The sequence below is a fragment of the Amphiprion ocellaris genome, chromosome 21 (assembly GCF_022539595.1).
Source record: "Amphiprion ocellaris isolate individual 3 ecotype Okinawa chromosome 21, ASM2253959v1, whole genome shotgun sequence".
NCBI lineage: Eukaryota > Metazoa > Chordata > Actinopteri > Pomacentridae > Amphiprion > Amphiprion ocellaris.
The window spans coordinates 23,051,724-23,075,318 of NC_072786.1; the positions used below are offsets into that span (position 1 = coordinate 23,051,724).

General features: G+C 38.7%; 2 protein-coding genes across 3 annotated transcripts in view; one reads left to right on the top strand and one right to left on the bottom strand.

Annotated features, from left to right (window-relative positions):
- pik3cg (phosphatidylinositol-4,5-bisphosphate 3-kinase, catalytic subunit gamma) overlaps positions 1–11,753 on the bottom strand; it is a 28,689-nt gene extending 16,936 nt beyond the window's left edge. For both annotated transcript variants that reach the window (XM_023285400.3, XM_055006748.1), the window contains exons 1-13: positions 11,577–11,753; positions 8,028–8,250; positions 6,964–7,135; positions 6,618–6,880; positions 4,660–4,746; positions 4,476–4,576; positions 4,166–4,335; positions 3,874–4,061; positions 2,265–2,372; positions 1,984–2,068; positions 1,462–1,891; positions 1,276–1,374; positions 1,049–1,184 (exon numbers count right to left, since the gene is read on the bottom strand). In XM_023285400.3, the coding sequence (XP_023141168.2) occupies positions 1,049–1,184; positions 1,276–1,374; positions 1,462–1,891; positions 1,984–2,068; positions 2,265–2,372; positions 3,874–4,061; positions 4,166–4,335; positions 4,476–4,576; positions 4,660–4,746; positions 6,618–6,880; positions 6,964–7,135; positions 8,028–8,243 (2,055 nt within the window). In that variant the 5' untranslated portion in view covers positions 8,244–8,250; positions 11,577–11,753. The remainder of the gene's footprint in view (positions 1–1,048; positions 1,185–1,275; positions 1,375–1,461; positions 1,892–1,983; positions 2,069–2,264; positions 2,373–3,873; positions 4,062–4,165; positions 4,336–4,475; positions 4,577–4,659; positions 4,747–6,617; positions 6,881–6,963; positions 7,136–8,027; positions 8,251–11,576) is intronic.
- A 2,963-nt stretch (positions 11,754–14,716) lies between these two features.
- LOC111578551 (HMG box-containing protein 1-like) overlaps positions 14,717–23,595 on the top strand; it is a 17,089-nt gene continuing 8,210 nt past the window's right edge. The window contains exons 1-5 of the mRNA XM_023285404.3: positions 14,717–14,973; positions 16,663–16,770; positions 16,894–17,098; positions 18,777–18,909; positions 19,124–19,235. Coding sequence (XP_023141172.2) covers positions 14,880–14,973; positions 16,663–16,770; positions 16,894–17,098; positions 18,777–18,909; positions 19,124–19,235 — 652 coding nt within the window. The 5' untranslated portion in view covers positions 14,717–14,879. The remainder of the gene's footprint in view (positions 14,974–16,662; positions 16,771–16,893; positions 17,099–18,776; positions 18,910–19,123; positions 19,236–23,595) is intronic.

The following is a 23,595-nucleotide window of genomic DNA, read 5'->3' on the forward strand; positions in this document are numbered from 1 at the left end:
CATGTCTTGAAAATAAACTGGAATAATATCCTCCACATATCACTGTGGTGAAAATGATGCAGTGATAACAGCGTGTGAAGCGGAATGTCATTTTCCTATCAGACCAAAGGGCCCTTTGTTAGCTTCAGCTGATGACTGATGTCGCTCATGCAAAGCCGACCACAGAGTCAAATATGGAAACACATCAGAGGACAAGCAGCCTGTATCTGCTGAGCTGCTTCTTTCCATGAGCTTGTGAAATACTGTAAGAGTGAATCAGAGGTGTAAATGGAAGAAGTGTTTCAACATCTCAAATAAAAAAGAAAAATGTGACCAGACATATGTGGTGTGTGCTTGTATTAAGTGTAAACCAAAATCAACAATGATGATGTAATGACTAGCAGCAGCCACAGCAGGAGTTCAGTACAAGTTAGGGTTGAACAATTTATTTTAAATATGAATTAGAAACAATGCTGGAAGGCTGCAGTTTAGGTTGATATATGCAGCGTGTCAGACTCAGGGTTTGAACTGTTGTGTCGATGGTTTTTCAAACTCATGCTTCTTCCTTATGTGATGGTCACACTTTCAGTAATATCACGTGTTAGTGAGTATTCATGTTTTAAATCCATTACATGGTAAATGTTGAGCTGAAGCTTGACTTTAAAATATTATTTTGCAAATCTAATAGCAGTCGCAACATACACTATCGTTCAAAAGTTTAGGGTCACCCAGGCTATTTCATGTTTTCCATGGAAACTCACACTTTTATTCATGTGCTAACATAACTGCGCAAGGGTTTTCTAATCATCAATGAGCCTTTCAACACCATTAGCTAACACAATGTAGCATTAGAACACAGGAGTGATGGTTGCTGGAAATGTTCCTCTGTACCCCTATGGAGATATTCCATTAAAAATCAGCTGTTTCCAGCTAGAATAGTCATTTAAAACATTAACAATGTCTACACTGGATTTATCATTCATTTATTTGTTATCTTCATTGCACTGTCTTCAACAGATGAGCAGAAAAGGGATACATATAGTGAATGGAATGAAAAGAATGGACACACCTGTACGAGCTGAAGAAGATACCTGAGCACATCATCATCTTCCAGCGTCTCCAGCTTCCTGACAGCCATTGAGCGAACCTGAGCGTCTGAGTAATGGCAGTCGAGCAGCTGCATGGCCAAACCAACGTCCAGACCACTGAGGAGAAACAACATGACGACAGGACGTGATGCGACACTGAACCTACGGAGGATAGATACCTACATTGAAGGTGTGAGAACTCTTTTACCTGGTGTCCCACGCACTGCTGCGCTCCAACAGACGATGTGTAGCCAAAACATCTTCCTGTTTCCCCCACCTGACTGAGCCCAGCAGCTTTGGGTAGGCCCTGAGGACACGAGGAAATTAGATGTTCGGGAAAAAGCAATAGGATACTAGTTTAACATTTTGTTGCCTGTTTGACGGAGACAAGTACCTGGGGTCTCGCATACACTCGTGTCTGAAGTGCCACAGCAGCTCTTTGTCCTCAGGACTGAGAGGATGGAGGGGGTCAGTAGCCACAATGGCCTCAAACTGTTTTTTCAGGTGGTTGGGCATCTCTCTCTGACCTCTCTCCCCTCCCTCTGCTTCCTCTCCTGCAGCCCCGTAGTCCCGGCCCACGTCCCGGCTCTTGGGCAGCACCACTGGGTAGCAGTACTTGTCCAGCAGGATGGCGATGGCCATGGAGGAGGCTTTGTCTGGGTTGGTGGCCGAGGTGAGCTTGTCTGCGTTGATGCTGCTGCTGCTCTCCTCACTCTTCTCTGGCATCTTCCACATGTGGAGGATGAACTCGCCCTGGCGGAGCAGAGAGCGGTGGTCGATCAGGAGCAGGTTGACGTAGTACAGGAGACGACTCTTGGTCTTTCCTGAAAGATTGACAGACAGACAGACAGACAGAATGAAGCCTCACTTTGTAGACTTTCAACATGAATGGAGACCAAATGCGACAGAACTTTACCATCCAGGCTGCTGGTTCCTGCCGTGTTATCCTGATAGTAGCCTCCTTTGGAGTTTGATGTTTGGGGTTGTTTCCCACAGATCACCTGGGAGGGAAATATAGAGCAGAATGAACCATTATGTAACAGGGTGGACCAACAATTCAATTTTGATTCATTATTTACTTCATTTACTAGACAGCACATGAAAACTCTTAACCTACCAACAAATATATATAAATATAGATGTTTAAGGACTGGTTACAATGATTACACTGCCCTTCAGTGAAAAGTCTGAGTTTACCTGGAGGTTGAGGCGTGCCCCTTTAGGCAGATCCTTGATTTTAATGTTAAACTCCAACCAGCAGTTCCACAGCACTTCTTCATTGAAACTTTTGGAGGTCGTTCTCTCCTAAAACATTAAATTTAGTGTTAAACTGTCTTTTCTGTCCATATGTTGCTGTATATGTGTCTATTTATAGCCAGCCTTTTTCAGCCACATTCACTTCATGTACTTCCATTCTGTAACCCTTTCATACAGTACAGAACATTTCATTGTCAGTAGTGATTCAAATTACCTTTACAGTAAACAGCGTGTCACCCAGCATTACTGTTTTGAATATTATCTCTGATATCAGCGTCACTGTTTACTAACTACAGACTCAATATAAAAGATGGACGTCGCCAGTGTAGAAGAAACTTTCATCTGCGTTCTTTTAACAGCCAGCAGGGGGCGACTCCTTTTGGTTGTAAGAAGAAGTCTGATTCTGCAAACATCTATGGGACAACAAACCTACTTCTCACTTGATTTCTTATCTAAGTAAACATTTTCTTAATGAGATGATGGTCTAAATTGCTGGTTCCAATACAGCATGGTTTTCATTTGCTCAGTTGCCCCATTTAGAGTGAAACAAATGATAAAGCAGGGTGTGGATAATGTTCTTGGGCTCTCAGTCAGATCTGCCCTTCGCTTATCGTGTGCGGTTTCAAAAGACCAAGACGGCAAAGGACAAATTCCAAACTTGAGGCTTCGCCCACAAACCAATGGATGACGACACGGTGGCAACATCTATCTTTTATATACAGACAAATGTTCCTTTCCCTTAGACTTTTAAACAAACAGTCGATGCTCCTAATACTACGTGAGTGCAGTAAGTTACTGCTCATGCAAACTGAACAATTCCAACAGCTGCTACTTTCCATTAAAAGCAAATACAAGGGGCCTTTTATTGTAAAGTAATCACAAAAAACACATTTTATTTGGCACAGAGGATTGCCATTATAGCAACTGTCCATGTGGCTATCACACAAAACTACAGTCATTTTTGGCAAGTTTGTTTTTGGGGTCAGCTCTAAAGTGAACATAGATCTTTAATTTTGATCATTTTCTATCATTATTTCTACATTCAAAGATTTATCAAAATGTATTACATTACTGTTCAAAAGTTTTAGAAATGTTCTGATTTTTGAAAGAAAAGCTTTTTTCCAATGAAAATAACATTAGGTGAATGGTAAATCCAGTCTAGACATAGTTAATGTGGTAAATGACTATTCTAGCTGGAAACAGCTGATTTTTAATGGAATATCTCCATAGAGGTACAGAGGAACATTTCCAGCAACCATCACTCCTGTGTTCTAATGCTACATTGTGTTAGCTAATGGTGTTGAAAGGCTAATTGATGATTAGAAAACCCTTGTGCAGTTATGTTAGCACATGAATAAAAGTGTGAGTTTTCATGGAAAACATGAAATTATCTGGGTGACCCTAAACTTTTGAACAGTAGTGTATATTTTTTGGTTTATATATAACACATCAAGCCTTGTGATTCTACCTGATCAATGTAAATCACAGCAACTGTAGAATTTTCTCATTTTGTGTACATGAAAGTGTTATTACCGTGTGTTGGGATTACCTGGGCTAAAAGCTGCTGGCCGTGGAAGATGCTGGCCTCTATGAAGACAACAAACTCTGGGACTTTGGGGAGGGATGGGATGTCGATACCCAGCACCTTCACCCTGAACTTCCTGTTACAGTCCCACATGGAGATGGTGAACACTCGCTCATGGTCTTTCTCATCAATGGTCAGCTGCTCATGGGTCCCTGTGAAGAAATGATGGAGATCAAGTTAAGAGGCTGGCCATAGATCATGGTCAATAAAATCAATAGGATCAATAAAATGAACACCACTCAGTTTAACTGGTTACCTGCGACTCCGGTGCAGTCATCCACTTGAGCCCAGTCCTCCTTCTGCACCAGATCCAGCTCAGGATCAGGTGGAGTCTCCAGAACCAGGTGGATCTCCTCCCCGTTCTTCAGGCACTGACGGACCCAGTTAAAGTTCTGCAGAGGCTTTTCTCCATACAGGTACTCCTCCCTGCGTGACACGACACCGAAATGGTCACTTTTAAATGTAAAATATGAAATATGGACACATTTCTGATTAAAACTGCCCTCTCTAACTGATCCAATCAATTACTCTGTGACGCTGCAGGTGAGCTGTAGTGTGGTTCATACCTGCCACACACACGTAGCACAAAGTCTGTCTCACATTTGTTTTCAGGGATGCCCAGCAAAACTCGTTTATTCGCTGTCTTAGCAAAAAAGCTCGCCAACACCTAAACAAGAAAGAAAATAATCAGAAAACAGTACAGGGAATGGTACAGTACTGGAACGGGAGGCAGCAAACATATATATCTACCTGTGTTGGTGTGTCATCGATGGACACTTTGATGGTCTGGCTGGCTGTGCTGATGTGGATCACTACCAAGATATGACTGTTGTTGATCTAAGAGGAGGAAAAAAGGGAAAAGAGTGAATGACAAGACCACAAAATGAAACATCAAGTCAGTAAACTGCTGAATTTGTGGAATAAATTAAGAACACTAAGCCATAATTTAGCAAATGAGAGGTAGATGTCTAGTAAATTCAACCATCAAACCCAACTCTCAACTAAGAATCAGTCAATTACACTTCTAAAGTTTCAACTTGCCTCAACCCAACAGAGCAATCAATCAGTCGACACAGAGGCACCTATGACGCATGGACTGTAACAACTCAACTGTGCTGTTGTCTGTTTACGCTCGGGCTCCAGCTAACAGTTATTTTTATTGTCAATTAAACTTTCCATCATGCTATTGAATAACCCATTAGTTGTTTCATCTATAAAATGACAGAAAATGATTCAAAAAAAATTAATCAGTGTTTCCCAACAGGATGCTCTCAAATGTCTTGTTTTGTCCACAACCCAAAGATATTCAGTTTACCGTCATAGAGGAGGAAAGAAACCAGGAAATATTATAAGTACATTTATCATAAATAAAGCTGGAATCAGGGAATTCTATTCTTTAAAAAAATACTCAAACTGATTAATCGATTACCAAAATGGTTGGCTATTAATTCAATTCACTGTAGCTTTAACCAACATGGTAAATAGAAAGTTTCTACTTTCAACTATTTGCTCTCAAAGAGAATACTCGTTAGGATGACTGACTGTGCTGTATGTTCTCTAAATCATGCAGTGCTATACGGTTGTAGACTACAGGGTATCAATATAGTCTGTACACACAGGAAATCTCATTAACTATATTTTTTTGCCTCCACAGATTAAATATGGCTTTATTGAAAGAAGAAATAGTTGAACTGGTACGTCTCAGTGGATGTGAAGGATGGACATATCCAAAGATAGCAGATGAATTCAATGCACGTCATCGAAGGAGGATTCCACTTGGCTTTTCTACGGTGGCGAAGGCGGTTAAAAAGTTTAAAGTAACAGGGCGTGCCACAGACAAACCCCGTTCTGGACGACCAAATGTATCAGCCCAAACTAAAGAATTGGTCATGACTAAAATCACGCTATCTGAAAAAAATTGTTTCCCTAACCCTAACCTCATAATAGCTCAAAAACATTCATCATGTCTTCTCATTAACGCAATAATTTTGAGTTCTTTTTTCAGACAAAAAAAGAACTCAAAAGTATTGCCTAACCCTAACCCTATCTTTCGATATGTCCATCCAATTATAGTTGATGAGATTTCCAATGTGTGCAGACTTCCTGTACAATATGTTGTGTTAAAGTTGTCAGTAATGACACTTGAATGTGTGTAAATATGTATTTGTTGATTGTCACATGTCTATGTATTAACAGGGTACAAACAGGGTAGATGCAGCAACTCCAGGCCCAGAAAAATTTCCCTAAAGGAACAATAGTACTCTATTTGTACTGTATGTCGTACTGTATATTCCTGTACCGTGTCGTATTATAAACCCCCTAACTGTCCATACACAAGACAAAGGAACTCAAACAGGCTGTTGTGCTACATTACTGCCAGTTGTAAAAAGTAAAATCTCTTGAATTTCAAACGTCAAACGTGAACGTCTCAGTGTTAGGAACTCAGTGAGCTAAACACACCACTCACAGCCATCAGATAAAGACAGGAAGAAACACATACTTCAGACAAAAGCAGCTTATTTGCAGTGAGTTCGTAAATCTGTTTCATATGGATACAAATTATAGCTTTGTAATTATTTCACACAATAACACAAATTCATTCTGTGTACAGTAGGAGCCAACTGCAATAGAGAATATGTTCTGAAACACATGAACTACACAGAAGAGGCAGTTCATGAGTTGGTCATTCTAATAATAAAAGCACACACCTTGGTGCGCAGGTGCTCATGCAGTGGTTTGCGTGTCACCCAGGGGTCCATGGAGTAAAGCTTTGGGTCGCGGTCTGACAGCTCGATGCGTCGCGGCGTCAGCAGCTTCCTGCGTGTGAACTCCAGCTCATCATCGTGGACGTTACTGACGTCAGTGACGTCGTAGCCGATCAGGCAGTTCAGGTAGCTCTGGTACTGCTGGGACTCCTCCGAGGGCTGGGGACGGGGAACCAGCTGGATCCGACCCACGTCCTTCTTCAGAGCTTTGGAAATACATAACGTGTGTTTTACATCACCAGAAAAGCAAAAGCACTCCAGGTTGATGTGAGTGCAGCAGAAGCAGTACCTCTCCAGTAGCGAATGCAGTCCAGAGTCTGGAAGACCTGGTGCTTGTCATAGATCTCACAAACGTTGCCTTTCTTCTGGTACAGCAGGATGCAGTGGTCGGGAGAAAACTGCTGGTAGAAGTCAGGACAGAGGTTCAAAGTCACCGCCTTCAGCCACACCTGAGCTTTCACCTGGAAAACAAGAAATAGGGATGACAATTTATATCATTCAGTCACTGAAACTCATGTTTAGTCCTTTTAGCAATCAGAAACACAAAAACAGCACATAATGTAATAATTTATTACTCCACCAAGGAATGCGGCGGAGTTATGTGACGATTGGCGTTGGTTTGGTCTGTCTGTCCATCTGTCTGTGTGCAACATTACTCAAAACTGGACAAACAGATTTGGATGAAATTTTCAGGGAAGGTCAGAAATGACACAAGGACCAAGTGATTAGATTTTGGCAGTGATGTGGATTACAGATCATTGCAAGATAGTGGCACGGCATCCCTGTACCTATGACAACATCAATTCCTTCCGCCCGCTACATATTTAGGTCACGCAATTTGGTATCCGTACATCACGTACACATGCATAACACACGCCTGTGCTTAGCACAAGGTCATTTTGTTTGTAGGTACATCTATATTAAATGGCCACATTCTACGTTGCTGTGATTTCTGATCATCAATAACTAATAAACAAATGCTGCATTTCTGACAGAACTTCATAATACTAATGGAACAGTCATCCTCTGTCTTGTTCTCGGCTCTCTTATATAGAACAGAAGATGTTATTTATGTATTATTATTACATTATCAACTGCAGTTATATTTTCAAAAGATTTTTTTAATGCGAGACCATTAACGTAAAAACCAACCAATACCATAATAACTCATTACATTATTGGCAAAATGTTATCACTTTATTGGCTCAAAAACTGTATTACATTATTGGCAAATTATTACAGTTCTGCTTTTAATACATTTAAAATGGCCAAAATAATTACATTATTGGCCGTTATTACGTTATTGGTCGCTACAATCTTTATTGGTGACAACAGTAAAGTAAAGAAGCCGACCTGTTCTACGGTCCAGTTTCCAGCCACCTCCAGCAGCAGGGAGTCGGGGCCGTTTCCTCCCCTCGCCACCGTGGGCAGCACAAACTCTACAGAGATCTGATCCATGGAGGTGCAGGGCGACGACGTAATGGCTTTCTTTCTCCTCCTCCTCCTTCGGCTCTCTTCTCGCAGGACTTCGGGCTCTTCGTCGCTCACCTGGATCTGCTGCCCGTCCATCGCCTAGCTGGAGGACGATGAGGGGTGGAAACAGAAAAACACAAAGTGCTGTCCATCATTATTCTGTTATCATGTCTAGGGGTTGACCGGTAAGGCTTTTGATGGCAGATTCTTGGTGAGAAGAAGAACCAGAAATACAAATACACTACTGTTCAGAAGTTTGGGGTCACTTAGAATTGTCGTAATTTTTAAAAGAAAAGCATTTTTTTCCAATGAAGATCACATTAAATGAATGACAAATCCAGTCTAGACATTGTTAATGTGGTAAATGACTATTCTAGCTGGAAACGGCTGATTTTTAGCACATGAACAAAAGTGCGACTTTTCATGGAAAACATGAAATTGTCTGGGTGACCCCAAACTTTTGAACGTTAGTATACGTTACAACAAACTGAGACAGACATTTGTAGCTGCTGTTAGACATCTATCAGGAAACTCTGATCTGTGACCTCAGGCTTTCAGAGCTATCGTCTCTCATCAATAAACTCTATTCAGTGAGTTTGTCCAGTTACAAGGAAACTCTATTTAGAAAGTCTCGTTTCTGTAACTGGATCTATTTTTTGGTGAAACAGGAAGCTGAGATGAGGCGTGATGACTGACAAAATTGTAACAGTGAGGTCATTAACTCCTGCTCTGTCTGAATGAAGGAACTGCAGCATTATTTATCAGTTTCTCTCACAATCCAATGCTCTTTATGTCAATAAAAAAAAACACAGCTTTGGAAACAATTTGAACACAACTGTAATGACTTTTTTCTGCACTTTTTTGTATTTCTTGGAGACTTTTTCTTTACAAGGATGAAATGAGCGTTGTTTTACTGATTCTAAGTCATTTCTCTATATCTGTATTTCTTTGTTAAGCATCAGCGTCTTCTCATCATCTTGCAGTTCTCTTCTTTTAGGCATCATTAAGTGATCATTTAGGTTGGGTTAAGTGTTCACTTTACAGTTTAAGTGATAAACAATGACTCAAATAATGTTTTCAGTCAACTAGTGTGAACTGTGACATTTTTGCAGTTTCATATCATCATTTTAAACACACTGTGTTGCATCTGTTGCAGTATTGGAAGACTTTTTCATGTATTTTAAAAGAAGCTATAATTATTTAACCAAGCTGACAAAGTTCTAACAAGATGATCAATGTTAAAGGCCTGGTGAGCAGACTTTAGGAAGAAAAAAGCAGGCCAATAAAGCTGTAAAGTAGCACATGAAAACATTATAAACGAAGGTTACTTTCCATCTTAGATTGGTAATTTTTTTTTAACAATTTCTGCTACACCATCATTGATTTGTCCAGTTTTTTTTTCGAGAAGATATTTGTGACATTTTTGCTTCGAGTAACAAATACTTAGCTAAATATTTTTTTTTTGTGCATTGAAATTGTAGGCCATGTCTGAACAACAATATCTCAGGAAGTTAAAGATAAAAGATAAATATAAAGGCCTGAATTTTTCTTCATCATGCCAGTGATTGAGAATCAATTCATCTGAATGAAAAAGTGTGTCCAAACTTTTGACTGGTAGTGTATATAAAGGTCCTATTTTTTTTAGCACGTTAACCTAAAAGAAGTAATGCAGAATTCAACTAGTGATGTTTTCTGAACCATATGTAGCTGCATGTCACAATAATACAAAACTAAACACACAGGATACTTTTAAGCATGAAATACTTGTTTGAAAAGATTTTTAAAAAGTTATTTTTGTTGAACTTTCATAACTGATTGACATGTATGATATGCCGTGTCAAAAAAAAAACAAAAAACAGAAAACTAAAGTAATGGTAGATAGCCTGATCTGATTAGTACAGAGCTTGGCATATTTTTGACATAATCACATAATAAAAACAGATACTATTTTAAATATTCACTGTTTGTTATTTTTTTAAAAAAGAAGAGATGGTCAAGCAGGTTGCCCCCGATCATTTGAGAGGAAATAATATAAAAAGTTCTTAATCAATATTTTATTATTATTCGACAAATGGTGAAGGTTTTCTAACATTGGATCTACAAAAGGTCAAAAGTTTTAGAACGCCCCAATTTTTCCAGTTTTTTTTATTGAAATTCAAGTAGTCTAAGTCCATTGAATAGCTTGAAATGGTACAAAGGGAAGTGGTGAACTGCCAGATGTTAAAAAAAGGTAAGTTTACCCAAAACTGAAAAATAATGTACATTTCAGAATTATACAAAAAGGCCAAGGAACAACAAATGTGTTAACAACTTAAAGCCGTTCTGCAGCAATGGAGGTTGGTCAAGCCTTGAAAGTTGGAGCTACCAAATCCTACAGGTGTCCTAACTTTTCTTAATTACTTCCAACCCCCTCTGTCTGCATAATAGTAGTGTTGGAACACACCATGGCACCATACCCTCCAGAGCATTATTTGAACAGTATTATACTGAAGAAAGCAGTGTGTTGCTGTAAAAATGGTGAGGAAAAGGCAATTAACAATAGAAGAGAGACAGACCATCATAACACTTAAAAATGGAGGTCTTTCCTACAGAGAAACTGCAAATAAAGTCCGTTTGATGAAACAAAAGTTTAGAATACATTTTGGTTTCTGCATAGATTTTGTTTAACTTCCTTTGTTTATTTGTTCTATGCTTTCATTTCAGAGTACAATGAGACATTGACATGCAGAATTTACAATAAAAAACTGGAAAAATTGGGGTATTCTAAAACGTTTGACTGGTAGTGCATATTAAAAACATCTGTATACGATCAAAAAATACATCTCTCTCCTTTAAAACCTAAAGAAATTCAGCTTATAATGATAGAAAATAAGAAAACACAACAAATATTCACACAGGACAGAAGTGAAGAACAATTAAAGTGATGAATATAGATGACAACAGCTTGTTTAGCAGTGAATGTGATGTTTGAAGTAAAGGTCAGATGAGGCGAAAACAGAACCAGAAATACAACTGTTGAATTACATGCTGACAGTATTACTGAAGGACTAGTAGTTTTAACAGTGTACTACTATATACACCACTGGCTCGTTACTGTGATGTTTGAAACCATCTCCACAGCCTCAGAAGTCACAGGATTAGTGCTGGAGTTTCCCTTCTGCTTCTTTCACATCAGCAGAGGAAGCTTTGAAAAGCAGGAAGCAAAACCAGCCGCATCATGGATGAACTACAACCGAACACTGCTGCTGTTTTGACGACCGTCTCACAAACACGGTCAAGTCCGCTGCTAAAAGTCGCTTTAAACGGCTCAACAAGCACCAAGTTAAAGTGTATATGAGCAGTAAGAGTAGCGGCTGGTTAGCCTGCGGTCTAACGGTACAGCTGCCATAATAATCACATTCAGAGGAATAAGTCCCCAAACTGACTCACCAATGGACGCAGGCGGCAAACAAAGGCCCAACCGTGGAGGAAGACTTCGGCATTTATGCGAAATGAAGACAGAACAGACGGAGTAAAACTGCTTCTAAGTTTTGTGTCCAAAGCCTGGATGAAGGAAACGCTGCGTTTCTAGTCAGAGTTGGTCAAACTCACCAGTTAACTTTCTCCAGTTACAACAAGAACAACACATCCGGCTGCTCTTCAAAATAAAACACAAAGTAGACCTACAAACCGGAACCCACTCTGCATTTATACAGGGTGGGCCAAAAGTAGGCTCACTGTTGTTTCACTATTCGTTTCACGTTTTAGATCTAATTTATCCAAACTATAATTCCAAACCAGCATTCCACATCCCTTATTAATGTTTTGGAAATGTTAATAAGCTATTTCTTCCAATTTTGGTTTTGATTTTTATGCTTCTTTTTTTTTTTTTTTTTAATTTGTTTATTTTTTTACAGGGGTTGTGAACAATGGCAAACAAATTAAATCAAGAACAAAGAAAGCGGATACTAAAGCAGTGCTGGAAGTGTAAAAAGGCCGAGCAGGTGCACATATCATGACAAGGAGCTTTAAACGCAAACGATAAATAATCAGAAGATTGAAAATCAGGATACGTGAGAAATGTCCATGTGTTTAAGACAGCTTTGATTAAATGGTTTTAATAAACCTCACTGCTCAGAATAGTCTGTGAAAGGTACAATATTTAGGACCCAAGAGCTGTTTTGGTGTAAACATGACATACAGCTAGTGAACATGAGGGGAGAATCAGGTGATTATGATACACTGGTGGGCCGGTGATACACATTAGACAAGATAATAAATGTTATTTAAGTAAATGCATTCTGTTCAACATCCAAAAATAACTATAAAATTGTCCAAAATACTTAAAAACTTTTGGAAATGTAACAAAAAATGCCAAAACTGAGTCAAAATTGGTTAAAAATGACAAAAAAAATTACAGCAGATAATGTTTAGCTTCTCCCAAGACTAATTTTAACTCAAACCCTTTGATGATTAAGAAAAAAAAGAGGATGAAATGAAGAAAACAAATTTGAAAAATGAGTAATTTAAAGTTAACATGGGATAGTAATCAATATGTAATTTATCTTTCAGCTTTCCTAAAGGTTATTTCTACAAGTCATTTATTTTATAAAATTCCATTGTGACGCGTTATTATAATGATATGAAAGGATTAACAGGAAATCCTCATATATGATCATGTCTAACTTGAGTCTTCCTGCCTTCATGTAGTTCCACTCTGTTACCACTGGAGGGCAGTGACACAAAAGATTCTACATACATGTCAGTTCTCAACTGCATATTCTACAATTGTTTAATGTAGAATAGAATAACTAGTTATATGTTTTACTGTTACTTATAGGTATTAATTAGACTGTGATCAGGCGGCTTCTGTTTCATTTTAAAGACCGTCTGACTGCAGATACCTGGACGGGATGTTCTCACACCTGAAACAAAGGTGCATATGATGGTGACAGACTTTGAATCATCTCTATTTCACTCAGGAACTCTGCTTATGTAAGCCCTTTTAATTTAGGCTTGACTGCTCCAACCTATGGGATTGGCGTGTGTAAGTATGAAGGAACTGCAACAAATTTATCATTATTGACTCATTTTACACCGTGACTGTTGTCTATGTGCATTTAATTTGCAGATTTATTTGCATGAAAAACCCCAAAGCTTAGAACATCACACAGCAATTTCTGCTGTGTGTTTTTACTGATTATGGCTTCACTTTGTCCTGCTTGCAGTAGTGACACATCTATAATTACACTAAATAATGTACTTAAGGGCTTTATATAGCAGTTAGAAACAAGGGTCTGAAACACAAGAGTAGGCCAGAAAAATGGAGCAGGTTATTTTTGCAGGAACCCTTATAGCTGTTTGATCTATTACAACTGATGTGATGGCTGTCTGCTGGTCATATATATTTTGGAATCAAACATACTCATTTTAACCGCTGATAAGCAGATGAACAGTTTCTATGTAGTATGTTCATTACACAGGACGGTTTTTACTGTCACTTGTGGCACTTTGCCATGTTTCACCAAATGATCCCACCCAGTCTTTTATTGTTGTGGCGATGATAATAAAGAGAGCGAGTTCGCAGTGAACTGACCAATGAGAGTGAGAGAATCTACCGATTGACATTACGTCCAGCCAATAGGAGGGTTTGGGAAACTGTGTTTATACCAGCCCCCTTTTCCGTACAAGGCGACTGTTTTGGTGAGTTAAGGAAAGTTCATTGAAATCGTTTATGGGTTTTAAAACGTCGAATTTAAGAAGTGACTTCACAATTTGAATGATTTTACCTTAAACTTGGTACTGGAGTAACAACGTGAAGCTGACAACGTTTGTTTTTAGTCGTAAATACAGTTTCGCTGCTCGCTCCGTAAAGCTTCATTGTTGACGTTAGTTGTTTTGTTGTAATACCTTTTGCGCAATAGGATGGAGCGTCCATTTTACTCTGTTTTATCATATTTTTACACCCCGAGTCTCTTTCAGGGCATTATTTTGTTAGTTAAAATGCCGCTGACGCAGCTTTCGGTCGTCTTTTCTTCTTTTGATCGACGTAACAACAGGGTTTCAACGACACTTTGTTTCGCGACAAATAACACAGCTTCGTCTGAAGTTGTACAAAACGTAAAAACGTTGACAGTTGTAACTTTTAATGTCACTCGACAGTGTTACAACATTCAGGTGGATTTGGGAGATTAATTTGGTGCTTTTTCACTCGTTTTGACCGTTTAGTTCAGCTATAATATCGCTGCTCTGCTCAGCATTGAATGAATGGGCTTTGTGTGCGCATGCGTGCAGGAGCTCAAAAGTTTATAAACAAGACGTAGTCACATGACGAGAAAATTATGAAATATATAAATATACCCGAGAAGTATGTACATGTTTGAAATGGAACACTGTAAAACATTGTACATTATTATAGTGTTATATTATCTTATATTCTTCTTACATTTTTTCTCACTGGTGAACTTGAGCGGGGAAATTGTGTCTAAACTTAGGAGTGCTATGAGGTAACCAGTGTCACCCTATATCACCCCAACCGTTTATAGCCCATACATTACAGCTCAGGAGGATTATGTGACTGTAGGTGGGTGTCACATTGGGATTTAGGAACATGGCCAGTTCAGATGCATATGTGTTGATTAGTCGTATCTGTTGGTCATATATTTAAAATCTTAATAATTATCAAGCAAAAAAAAAAAAAGGTAAAATATGTCATTTTATCAACCAGCTCTCTACATGTTTCAGTGAGTGGACATGATGGTGTGGGAGGTGGTGACTCCAGCTGTGCTGCCAAGTGATCCCAAATATCACAACCTGCAGGAGGCCGAGCCTCAGGCTGAACACACAGGTAACTACAGAGCAGAGGACTGCAGCTCCCACACTTTCATTACTAACACACAGCTCTTAACCCTTAGATGCTCCAGTGATTGGACCCTACACTCTTCCATAAGTGCGTCAAAAATGACCATTTAAGAATCAGTGTGTTCTTATGCCATTTTTGTCATTTTGGTTAAGAATAATCATTTGTATTATTGTTTGTATTCTGTTTTTGTCCACACAACAATGATTTCATGTTTGAAATCTGTTAATTTTTCACATTTTAACACATTTTGATAATTGACAAGGAAGAATATTACACAGAACAGCAATAGAAGAATATCAGCATCCATTTTGTTTACATTTTTCCACTCTTTTCCTCCAAGTTTGTGCACTTCATCACCTCTTGTATCATGTTATCAGTGATAAAGAGCTTGGGGTAGTAATACAAATATTACAATTTCTTTAACAATATAAAAGGTAACTTAAAAAATTGTAATGGAATGATATCAAAAGCTTGTTTTTTGAAGAATAGCTGGAATATGAAACAATACAAACTTTTCATTACAAAGATATTGCAAGAAAACAACCTTACAGAGTCATTTTTAACCCACTTGTGCGTCTAAGGGTTAAAGGGGCACTACAGGGGTTTAGCAATGCACTATGGTAAAGTTAAGGGATGAAATGGTAAAGGATGGATAAAAAAGGTCAAAATCACATTATCCAGACTTTAAATCTCTAGGATTATGCAAGATTTTGAAAAACTCCTGAACTTCTTTGTAGTCTTTTGTCAGACCCTCCCTGTCTGGCTAACAGCTGTGTTCTTCAAATGCTACACCTCATGTCTCTAACACTGGCTTTCCATCAAAAACGTGTAGTTTCCAAGCCCATGAAAAAAAAAAAACCCTAACAACATCATTAGAGGTTGTTTCTTTAGGTTTTTGAGAAAGCAACAAAATACAGCAGAGGAAGCTTATCTTCATGTGTAAAATGGGTGGAGTTTGCCTGCAACTACCAGATTGTTCCTTGAAACTGCAAAAGTTGTTGTTTGCAAACCCTTTTATTATTAATACTTACTTAATAATTAATAGTAAATGATAAATTAAAATTCCATTTAGCAGATTTTTGAGTTTTAATTTGTTGTTATTCCTTAGTGAAATGTCTTTTTCATTCCCTAATAAGCAAACTCAACACTTACCCTTTTAGTTTAGCGTTTCATTGATTTTATTTAGTCAGGCATTTATTTTAGTCAGTTACTTCTCTCATTATTTTATCTTTTAGTTTTATTTGATGTCTTCAACACTTGACTATTGACTTGACTATTATTGTCTTATTTTGCTGTTGAGGTTTGACTTACGGTGCCTCTCATTGTATTTATTACTGACCGCGTTTCCTCAGCCCCTGTTTTTATTGAGTCATCATTTATAACAATTGTTTATGGGTGGACTGGGACTGATGAGGTTGGAAGGGTATTATTGTTATGTTTTTTTCCCTTTTGTTTTGTAGCTTCACTTGTGTTACATTCCATTTGTATGAAAACTGCTATACAAACAAAGTCTAACCGATTGATAATACTGTTCAAATTGTGCTCAGTAAATATCATTATAGATACTACAGGCATCTATGAACAAATGTAAAGTTGCTGTGGAATTGAGGCTACTTGTAATTGACCCTGTAGAGCTCTTAACTACTTCTTACTGTGTAATCTGCTCACCTTCAGGAATGGTGATGGATACAGATGGAGACCAATCACATGATCCGCTCCGCTGTGACGAACACTTCCCATCCTCGCCCGACTTCCCCACCAGCGATAGTTACATGGAATATGGTACAGAAAACACGAGTGGGCACCATGTTTAACACAGAACAACAACGCAGCTCCAATTTCCGAAATGATACATATTCTCTGTGAATTGATCTTTTCAGCCGGTGTTTTGTTTTCTTCTCCCAGACGACCTCCCCGATCTACAGGAGGTTCAAGAAGAAGCAACAGCAGCACCTGTTTACCAGGTGGAGGTGGGTGTGTCGCACCAGGAGCGACGCGCACACACACAAGCACACAACTCGCAGCCTCCGGACACACACTGGCTGACACAACTGGCACACATCGCCACTGGACCTCAGAGCCCACTGCTACAGGAATCTCCTCGCAGCAGGTAAGGTGCTCTTTGTGCACACAAAGTGCAATATTCATGTTTAAGTGCAATTCATATTATGTGCAAAAATCATGCGTAGAGCACGAACTGTTTCCACATTGTATATTTGCTTTTATATTCCAACTGTATATATTTTTAGTCTGTGTTTAATATTGCCTCATCTAGTTTATTTTTTAATGCTGCTGTAAGGAGAGTGCTAAACATTTTCATATTTTTTTGGAACAGCGACAATAAAAGACCTATTCCTATTCTCATGGACTAAACTTGAGTCTTATATTCTACAGGTATCAACATATGGCAGTCTGAATCGTTCTGTGTCTCACAAACTATGTTACAAATCTAAAAGAACAGCCAGTAGAACTCCACCCACCAATTTCTGATCAACTGCCAAAGAAGTCGAATATTTCCTTCATCCACTTTTTCATGAATTCATTTATGAGTTTAAACATACACTACCTTTCAAAAGTTTAGGGTCACTTAGAAATGTCCTTATTTTTGAAAGAAAAGCATTTTTTTCAACATTAGATGAATGATAAGTCCAGTCTAGACATTGTTAATGTGTTAAATGACTATTCTAGCTGGAAACAGCTGATTTTTAATGGAATATCTCCATAGAGGTACAGAGGAACATTTCCAGCAACCATCACTCCTGTGTTCTAATGCTACATTGTGTTAGCTAATGGTGTTGAAAGGCTGATTGATGATTAGAAAACTCTTGTGCAATTATGTTAGCACATGAATAAAAGTGTGAGTTTTCATGGAAAACATGAAATTGTCTGGATGACCTCAAACTTTTGAACTGTAGTGTATGTCCTATGTATACATATAAAAATAGATGTCAGAATCAGTCTAACAGTGTAAAAAGATTGTAACAAGTCCCTGAAACAGCTCAGAGGAAATTCCCAAGTATCCTCATGGTAGTGATGCTGAAAACAAAGCTCTGTGAAGCATTGAATCACTATGAAGCCAATGTGTTGAAAGTGGTTCAGTGTTTTGATACGATCAAAAATGGCGACATCTGCTGGCTCAATCCACGCTGCTGCATTTGTACTGATGGATTTAATTTGAGACCACAATGGAATAGTTTGAATGCAAGTGAACTTACTGCTTTAACCATTGTTATTTCTATTCAATGAAGCTGATCAGTCACATCAAACGCAGTCTAAAGGTTCTGTGTCTAAACAATGACTGATGAGAAAATGTTCATCCAATGCAGCATCCAAGTGATTCGTTCAAACATCAGCAAGCATTATCTATAGGTGTCACAGGAATATCATGAATCTGTGTAAACTCACCATATTTCCATGTGTCATTGTTGTGTATAGTAGTTCAGGGTTTTCCTGCCAAGAAAGTTTCATCCAGCACCAACAGGAAATCACTAGGACCAAAATAGTAGGAGCTGAATACAAAAAATAATACATTTTTAACCAGTTAGCTGTTGTTGTATTTACTGCTGTAATTTAGAAATTTGCGTTCATCAAATGATCCGAAATAACAGAAAAATGCATACATGTCTGTCAAATGAGACCGGATGAGTCATGCTTACTGTTGTGTGTAGTCACACCCCCCCCCCCCCCCCCACCCCCCCAAAGGCCCTCTCTGATCCAGGAAAAACCCCGTAGTTAGGTGTCAGGGGATTTTCTCAGCATTCACGTATAAAAGCCTCTGTCGTTTTCAGCTCGTCTTCAGTCTGCATCCCCAGCACCAGCAGTGATCTACACTCCTACGCTCGGCCTCCTCCTCCTCCTCCTCTCCCCAGCAGCACCTTGTCGTCCCCCAGGGGTCACCTCAGGGAGCGTCGGCGCAGCAGGGTAGAGCTAATGTTTACTTTACAGTCACTGTCATTCATCTGAGCCCTCTTACTCTGCTTTCACAATGAAATGACTGTATTACGGTTAGAAACACTAAGTTCTTTGGTTCCAGTCTCAACCTGCAGTGTTTAGATCTGTGAGGCTTACAGTCTGCATGAAGGCAGCCGATTCGTCCCAGTCATGGCTGTTTGTGCTTCTCATGCTGTTTCCACAGAAGAGCAGTGAATGTGGCTCTGCAGTGTCAACCAGATCCTCTCTGTCTGATGATGAGGACATGGGCTGGAGCTTCTCCTGCCCACCAACTGCCTGGCACTGCTTCCTCAAAGGTAGAAACACACAAACAGAGTCAATCAAAGTGGCTTGTTTCTGTGCTCAAATGTAAAGGTATTTAAATTGGAAAAAGTGTCAGCATGTGAAGAATCTGGTTCTTTTAACGTGTGTGTGATGAGGAGCTGCTCGTCTCTGTCACCAGGAACTCATCTGCGTTTCCACAGTGGCTCTAATGTGAGTGGCAGGACGCTGAAGACTTGGAGGAAGACGCTGCTGATGAGGAGCAGTCCAGATTTCTGAAGGTACATTAAGCAAGCAGCAGACTGACAGGCCTTTGATCCATGTATCATTTTTAATTCAGCATTTCTGGTACGACTTGACAGCAGCAAAGTTCCTCTTTAGTCAAATTGTATAATAACAGCAGCACTCTGTGTAATTCAAGGAGAAAAACTTAAACAGGTAAACTGACAATTGAAGGCAAAACTTACGTATTCCAAAATAAGCACTGTTCACTCTTTTGCAGAGTTATGGCTCTGAGGGTCTCCAGCTGGTGGAGCATGCAGAGATCGTTTTGTCTGGCGAGGCTGTCCTACAGCTGACTTTTGACCCCGGGGCATTTGGATGTACCCCCATGACCGCCCACTGCCACCTTGATCACCCCTTCTATGTCAAAAACAAAGGTAAGAGTGTGGTTGAAGAAACAACACTGAAAGTGATGAAATTACAATATTATAATTAGGCCTGCAGCAATTGATTATTTTAGTATTGAGTATTCTATCGATTATTCTGGCGATTAATCGAGTAACTGGATTCCGTGTTTGCATGCGTGTTACAGCATCAAAAACGGAAATGAGCGCGCTGTGCAACAGAAATAATCATCCTGGTGGAACATGAGTGGACATCTGTGGTGTATTGTGCATATATAGTATAGTACAGGGGTATTGTACATATATAGTATAGTACAGGGGTATTGTACATATATAGTATAGTACAGGGGTATTGTACATATATAGTATAGTACAGGGGTATTGTACATATATATATATATAGTACAGGGGTATTGTACATATATAGAATAGTACAGGGGTATTGTACATATATATATATATAGTACAGGGGTATTGTACATATATAGTATAGTACAGGGGTATTGTACATATATATAGTATAGTACAGGGGTATTGTACATATATAGTATAGTACAGGGGTATTGTACATATATATATATATAGTACAGGGGTATTGTACATATATAGTATAGTACAGGGGTATTGTACATATATATAGTATAGTACAGGGGTATTGTACATATATAGTATAGTACAGGAGTATTCAACTAAAACTCAAAGCCATGGGAATCTACATGTATTTAGTTGGTGATACAGAAATCACATAAGTATGTTTTTATGTTTGGTCCGTTTAAACTGCTGCTACTGCAGCTGATAGAACACAAATAAGAAAACTGATCAGTTTATTAGTATTTATTACAGAGAACATTCAATCAGTAACTTTAGTTTCACTTTGATTTGGCCACAAATTAAAATGATTTCCTTCATTATGAGACAGTGTCAGACCTACATGCACTTCAACACAATATGTTTGAATCTATGAAGTCTGATAGTTTTATTGTGCAGCTGTCTGTTATCAATAATCAGCTGCATTGATCAGTAAAATAAATACATTAACACACGTTTAACAGTTTTCTACCAGCATTCCTGTCTCATATCATTTCCAGTTGCAACTTTTTACATAAATTTTTATGTTCCTCATTGTTCTCCATTAGACAATTGTTTCATTTTGTCCAGAAAAGGAGTCAAATGATGGTTAAACATTCATGTTTTTGTGACGAGTCTGAAGCAGAAAGTCTGAGTTCACAAAGAAAATTGAAAGCCACCTTCATACCTGTTAACTCTGACTGAGGTTTTAGTTTTTGTTGACTCGCACAAAGAAAGCCTGGATATGTTGAACTGCCTTCATTTTTCAGCCTCTGAACTGATAAACACCATAAACACTAGAAAAACTGCGCTGGTTAAAATAGAAGCGTCCCATCAAATTTAAAATAGCGTCTGGGCCCGGACTTGGATGTGGTCCACCAGTTAGTGACCCAGGGTCTAGTATGTAGTGGATTAAACAAAACCTCTATTCAGAGAACTTTGCCTCAAGGAATTTTAATAGTCACATTACTCGAATAGCTCGAGGAATCGTTTCAGCCCTAATTATAACGACTGTTTCACATAAAATCTGTCCATCTTTCTGCCAGGGTGGTCGTCATTCTACCCGAGCCTGACTGTGGTGCATTATGGGATACCGTGCTATGAAATGGAAGTAGGAGATGTGTGCCTTCCCCCTGGACACAGAGATGCAAAGCACACGGATGATTCACTGGTCTTTGACACATTCAGAAGGTAAAGCAGAACACAGTGTAACGTTCCACTACCAGCAGACAATGAATGCATGGGCAGTTTTCCCTTTAGATGAGTCAGTGTTACAGGACAGGTTTGCACTTCTTCAAGTTTGTCTTAAAACAATGATCAAATTGCTTTTTGCAAATATTCATCCTGTTCATACTGAACATTAAGAAAACCCTTGTGTAATGTGTTTTGGCTGTTTTTGTTTTGTGCAAAATTCGAATATGTAACAGACACCTCCAGAGCAACAGTCTTTTTGTTACCATGTTTCCTTTATTAGCTCCAGGGGAGGGGATTTTCTGCTAACATTGCTGTAACTTCGCTTGGTTTCTTAAACTCAGACCACTGAAGGCTCATTTTAGCTTCACTTTAGATTTGATGAAGACTGTGACTTTTGTTCCAATTATTTCCATTGTAAGTGCCTTAGAAAGTAGCCATGTGTCCATTATGTACACTACTGTTCAAAAGTTTGGTGTCACTTAGAAATGTCCTTATTTTTGAAAGAAAAGCATTCTTTTGCAATGAAAAGAACATTAAATGAATGATAAATCCAGTGTAGACATTGTTAATGTGGTAAATGACTATTCTAGCTGGAAACAGCTGATTTTTAATGGAATATCTCCATAGAGGTACAGAGGAACATTTCCAGCAACCATCACTCCTGTGTTCTAATGCTACATTGTGTTAGCTGATGGTGTTGAAAGGCTCATTGATGATTAGAAAACCCTTGTGCAGTTATGTTAGAACATGAATAAAAGTGTGAGTTTCCATGGAAAACATGAAATTGTCTGGATGACCCCAAACTTTTCAACGGTAGTGTATTTTCATGTGCATTTCGACGTATCACATTAGAAGAAATTAATGGAAACAAACATTCTAAAAAAACAAACACCAATTTCACAATAAAAAGACTATTTTAAAAAGGCTTAATGTGGTCTATGAGAGATTGAATGACCTTTTGTGAGTAAGTTCTGAACATCACTTACATGACTGATCAGTTGTTTCATCTTCCTTTGTTGTCTTCGTCTCCATGTAGCATCAACCATATCCAACAGCTGTTTACCAACTGGCCTAAAGGAATATTTTCAGCTGAAATTGAAAATAACTTGGGTAGACTTTATGCTTTTCTCTTAAGGATAGACAGGTTTAGTTTGCTTCTTCTTCTGTTACTGGTTTTGTTCCCAGCTTCTTCTACTCTATTTATCACAACTATGCATAATGCAGCCTGTAGCGCCACCTTCTGACAGCACTGAACAGCCTACTTGCTACAAAGTACTAAAATACACAAGCTTAAGTCCAATTTTTAAAAATTATTTGTGACATTTCAAAAGTTCAGTTGATATTGGATTATATGTTTAAATGGCCTCAGTGAGCAAGAGAAGCGATAACAGCAAGTCAGACCTGATTCAGTGTTCATATGGACATCAGAATATGGTTTCAGGCTTAAAGAATTCCAAACGTGTCCAGTAATGCTGTTTTCAACCTAAACTAGCAGACCTGTGTTTGTGTGTGTGGCTCCTCCTCAGTTATGACTTCACTCCTCTGGACTCGTCTGCGGTTTACGTGCTGAGCAGTATGGCCAGACGGCGACACGTCTCCCAGTCCAGCAGAGAAGCTGTTTCTCTCCAGACAGAGACGTGTTACAAGGTACTTTATTATAGTCACTCATTGTGTCAATAAACAATAACATTAAGAGCATGCATTGTTCCATTTATAAGAACTTATTGTCTTGTAAAGGATAGATACAGTGTGGACCCTTATGTGAAGTATAATTTAAGCAAAACACAGAGATCCCTGTGAGCACAGTTACACTCAGGAACCATCAGCTTCCAGACAAGAACAGACTTAGTTTGCTGTGTAATTTAGGTGAAATTGAGAATAAGGTTCATTTTATGTTTTACTGTCCTATACGAAGATACAAGGGAGGAAGTTTTCTGTAAAATGTCCTCTGTTTATTCAGATTTCTTTTGGTTGGATGGCCATGAAAAATTAGAGTTATGTTTTAGAA